Here is a 5,000-nt window from a genome sequence, read left to right on the forward strand (position 1 = left end):
CAATCAAATCAAAATTGAAATAAATCAAATTACTTTTGCAACTTAGTAAAACCAATAATAAATGATGCATAAATATTAAAGAGATGAAAGTCAATGTTTTGGTGACAAAAAGTGATGATGATATTCTGACTATCACAATGACAAAAACAGTTGGACAATTAAAGACAATCACAATGATCACACTGATGAAATGGGTATTGTAATTGATTCAATCCAAACAATGAGTTGGTCAATGTGTCTGTCAACACGTTGGACATGTGACTGAGAGATCACCAACACGTCGGCTGATTCACGACCAATGCATCAGCCAGCCAACACACTTAACCTACGAGGTACAGTTATTGAGCGAAAAACGTTACTCAATGTCAACATGTATATACCGTAGAGTTCCGATAATAGCGACCCTAGTTACTTTCGGAATTAGAAGCCTTTGGGGGTCGCTACTTTCGGGGAACACAAATCGTTTACAATAGAGCTGGCGCGAGCCTTTTTTCCGAAATAACAAATGAACATAAATTTAAAAAAGAACAAAATTTTATTTGCATTCCATATCTATAGATTGTGTTTCATAAAAAGAAGATAACAATGATAGATACAGCAAAAAACCGTATATAGAAAACTACATAGTTTTCAATTTCAATTTGAAGAAACGTTCCTGTTATTCATACGAAATTATATATACAGGTTTACGGTAGTTCTTTCATTGCTACATCAGTGAACTGATGTCAAGGACGAATGGTGGCATAAAGCCTCCCCTTGTTGTAAATTAAACTGCACGAACATTTATTGTTCATTAAAATTTTGACTATTGATTGACAGCATACCATTTAAAAAACTTGGTCTACTTTCGGGGGGCGGGGGGGAAGGTTGCTACTTTCGGGAGGTCGTTACTTTTGGGGGGGGGGGGGGAAGTCGCTACTTTCAGGATTTACTAGTGGCCACAAAAAATTGACGTTAATTTCGGGGGGTCGTTACGATCAGAACTTTACGTAGTCACCTTCGATCGCCACAAAGAAATATCTTATATGACTTAGGTTTAGCAGTTGCATTGAAAGACAGATTGTGATGCACTTACACTGAAAACAAAACTGCATATTTCTTGTTAATATCAAAGTCAGGAGGACGGTACTCCTTCACATGGAGATCTAAAATTAAAGGAATAAAATATCTTACACATGATGACTCATTCAGTGTATATCATTCTATATTTTCAACAAACAAAAAATGAAGAAAAAGCATCCGAAGAAAAACACAAATTTTGCGCACTCACCGTAACTACCAGCAGTAACCGTGTAATTCTCCACTACTGGTAGAGCCACCTCCTTCAATCTGTCCCTCAGATCTTTGTTGTTCTCAATTGGAATTACTAGGATTCAATCAAGACAAAAGCAATTATTAATCATGAGTAACATCTATGTACAGTACAACACACATGTCATGTACATGAAGACGGGATTTATAAACATTCCTTACAGGCAGAAAGTTCTGTCATGTCACTGATAATTGAAGGGCTGGATGCAAAAACCTAGTAAGTGACAATTTCGGTCGATTTTCAGTTTTACTCAAAACTAGCCCAAATTTTGCAAGTTGACTGGAAATGAACTTAAGAACATTGCCCTGGTATTTTTTTTACCGATGTGAGCTTTATTTTTGAGAAATAAGCTATGCAAAAACACTATCGGCTTCGCGTTTGAAAACAATGGAATCAGCGAAGCGACACTTACCTTTTATTGTTCAATATATACGTGAGTGCAGCAAGTCACTACATCGGTAGCGCAATCGATTAGAGCAAAAGATAAACAATTCGCAAGGTGATGGTTCGACGCGCTTAGTGAACTTTTTTTTCGTTCGCACAGAGCTGTTTTTTTTCTTTCCTTGTTTTTAGTGGTGATCTCATCAATCTTCGCGAACTTCAAGTTACACGAGATATGCGCAATGCGCGAAGCTCCAGGCACGAGTGGTTTAAAGTTGAATTTGTTGAGGTGGCTCGTTTGCTCGGTAGTTGTCTTAAATCTTAACGTCCAAGTGGCTGACCTTTATAAGAACATTACCATGGTATTTTTTTAACCGATTTAAGCTTTATCTTTGAGAAATAAGCTTTTTCAAAGATTTATATATATATATATATATACACAAATACACATTTTTTTATTTTGTGATGAAATGTTTGGTGAAATTTGCAAGGATAATAAATAGTTTTGAAATAATGCGCTGCAGTGAAAATTCTTCTTTCAATAACTAACTTAACATAGGAACAGCTGTTGAAGGATTCCAACCTGAGGGACCTAACTAATGCCAATTATTACAATTGTCAATGGTTGAATTAAAAAAAAGTAAATGACCTCTGTCAAATGTTTGCTACCTTTGTCAACCTTTGTACTACGTAGGGTTATTTCAGGTATTCCTGGCCCTAAGCAAGGGAACAAATAAAACAGAGATGAGATGGTAATATACTGTACACATAGTGTCCTGGTTTGACCGGTTTAGAACAGGGAAAGTATGGAGTTTTTCAATCAAAGAAATAAATTATTGTTTTCAATGTGATGCAAAGCCCGAGAATTTAGATTGTCATATGGCTTGTCACTCGTCACTTAGTTTATCAAATGGGACATTGAATAGTTTCGTCTGTGTTGTTTTCGTCATTCACACGCACCTTATGACGCACTCTATATGATTCTCAGTCAATGCAGGAGGAAGCCAAAATACTAAAAAATGGCATACTAGTGGAATAATAATCCCTTATTGAAAGGTTTAACACATAATAAGCATGGACATTTTGCTTGTTGCTCTGAAAAACACTACAAAACTGGCAAATTATCTGCGCATATTATCCATTAAATCATTCAATTAAGTGTATATTGACCTTTCAAGGTGTGTTTCAAAGATCAAACAACGCTTCTTTAAGAGCCAAACATGTATTTCTATGGAAATCCATTATCTTTGACAAGATCAAACAGTTGGTAGAAGCAATACTTTAAATTTACTTAAACATGGAAATTTAATAATTCAATATTCTCACAAGACTACAAAGTTATGATGTTGAAAAGGATCTCACCTCTACACGACAATAAGTACCAGCTTGCCTTCAAACTGAAACTTGCTTCATAATAAGAACACTTGTTCCCAGCTGAAAAGGAATCAGTTAACTTTAACATTGTCAATCCATACTTAAAGCAAAATGACTATCAGTTGCAAGTCAACCATTATAGACGCAAGATGACCACCTAACAAAGCAATCTTAAGGTTGCTTGAGCAATGACCACAGATGCGAGAATTTGTTTGCTTGCTAATATTTAATATAATTATAGCTACTTGTTTTTGTATGTTATTTTCTGCATGTTGTCTTGGAACATTACACCCATCCCTTCCCCACAAAGAAGGAGAACAAGGCCAGAGGGCCTTTCATTTAAAAAGTCTAATGGTGATTGACAGGGATTGCAAGTTTCACTGGAAGAAAGACAAAAAACATGTTTAATCTCCTATGGCCTGTTTCTCGGAAGTCCCGAAAACATTTCGGGCCCAGAAAGCCATTTGTGAAACTGCCAACCACTTGTTTTGGAAAGCCGATCTTATAAACTGTTTTTAAGGTAACAAAAAGAAACAGAACTGTGAAGTTTGACCACTTAAACTCTCCGTTTTTGATCGAGATACAAAGGAAATTGTGACACCGGAAAATGGCTGGTAAAATTCTGGGACTTTCGAGAAACGAGCCCCTGGTTAGTGACCTTGTACATCACAAAATATTTTTAAATTATGACAGAAAATGCACTCACGAATTAGCGTTGGTAGGTTACAAGTCCAGCAGTGAAGTTGTTTTGTTTTTACATTGACACTAAAACAACCAAAAATCACAAAAACCAATGTGTTAGTCTGCAGTCTGATACAAGTTTTTTGTTAAACATTCCAAGCCAAGATAAGCTTCAACGATCAATGATACACACTTAAAAACCTCACAACACATTTCCATTTAATTTACTTAACCTTCAGTTGATAAATCCAATAATACTCATTTCTGATCAAAAAGTGATTCAAATTATATAGAATATAAATATAAGATATAAATTTGTTCCTTTCTAATAAGGGATGCAAACCAACTGACAGATTCAACCACAGGGAATTAAACATCAAGTTATAATGAATGAGTATGGCATATGTAGGTCTGTTTTAGTGTGAACAAGCTAAGCCTTCACAGGGGAAATGGCTAAATTGGGACTACACCTGTAAACATGAGATTGCGTAGGTGACTCCTTTGTTGCTTTGAAGTATCTGAAATGGAAATAAATACCATGCAATTAATTTTATGAATATGTTGCTTAAGAAAAATCCACAATTTTAAGCAACATTAAGTACTCTACAAACAGCGTTTAACCTTTTAAAGTGCCCCAGCCTGTGATATTTAAAAAAAAAATGACATCCTTTTTTCTTCAGATTTTGAAAGTGTGTTTGCTTAACACTTGACTGGCAAAATTTTGAGCTTTGATTTTTATCCAAATTAAAGGCCATGTACTTCGAGTTTTGGATTTCACAGTCTACCATTACCCACATTCAAAACTGACGGAATGGACCTCCGAGGGTTGGATCCAGGGAAAAGTGACGTCAAAGGCTCACCAGCTTAATTTTTTTTGGAATGCAGCTTATTATATAAAATTATGCAAAAAGCAAGTTCACAAGTCTGAAATCTCAAAACTCCTGTGCTGCATATTAATTCTATGGCATACACATGCATTGCAGTTGTAAACTAGTGAGCCTTTGACGTCATTTTCTCCTCGATCCAGCTCTCTCAAGAACTTAAAGTTAGTAATGGTGGACCATTAAATAGGAAAATTCCAATTAAAATAAGCAGGTGTCTTTTTGAAATCAACCCTCAAAACTGTGGTCGCTTAATGTTTATAGTTAACATAGTTTTGAAATCCAAAGAAAAATAAGAATTGATTTTTTGGTCAACTGGTCATGGGGCACTTTAATGGTTTTAAAAGTCTTACACTATTTCAAAGGTGTCA

General features: G+C 35.5%; 1 protein-coding gene across 1 annotated transcript in view; it reads right to left on the minus strand.

Annotated features, from left to right (window-relative positions):
- The window catches only part of LOC137985671 (prolyl endopeptidase FAP-like), a 33,229-nt gene that overhangs the window by 7,344 nt on the left and 20,885 nt on the right, over nt 1-5,000 (minus strand). Inside the window, exons 12-18 of the mRNA XM_068833331.1 lie at nt 4,983-5,000; nt 4,219-4,266; nt 3,774-3,832; nt 3,056-3,127; nt 2,363-2,410; nt 1,271-1,366; nt 1,076-1,145 (exon numbers count right to left, since the gene is read on the minus strand). The exon at nt 4,983-5,000 is cut by the window's right edge and continues 65 nt beyond it. Of these exons, the coding sequence (XP_068689432.1) occupies nt 1,076-1,145; nt 1,271-1,366; nt 2,363-2,410; nt 3,056-3,127; nt 3,774-3,832; nt 4,219-4,266; nt 4,983-5,000 (411 nt within the window). The remainder of the gene's footprint in view (nt 1-1,075; nt 1,146-1,270; nt 1,367-2,362; nt 2,411-3,055; nt 3,128-3,773; nt 3,833-4,218; nt 4,267-4,982) is intronic.

This window comes from Montipora foliosa, chromosome 14, assembly GCF_036669935.1.
Source record: "Montipora foliosa isolate CH-2021 chromosome 14, ASM3666993v2, whole genome shotgun sequence".
NCBI lineage: Eukaryota > Metazoa > Cnidaria > Anthozoa > Scleractinia > Acroporidae > Montipora > Montipora foliosa.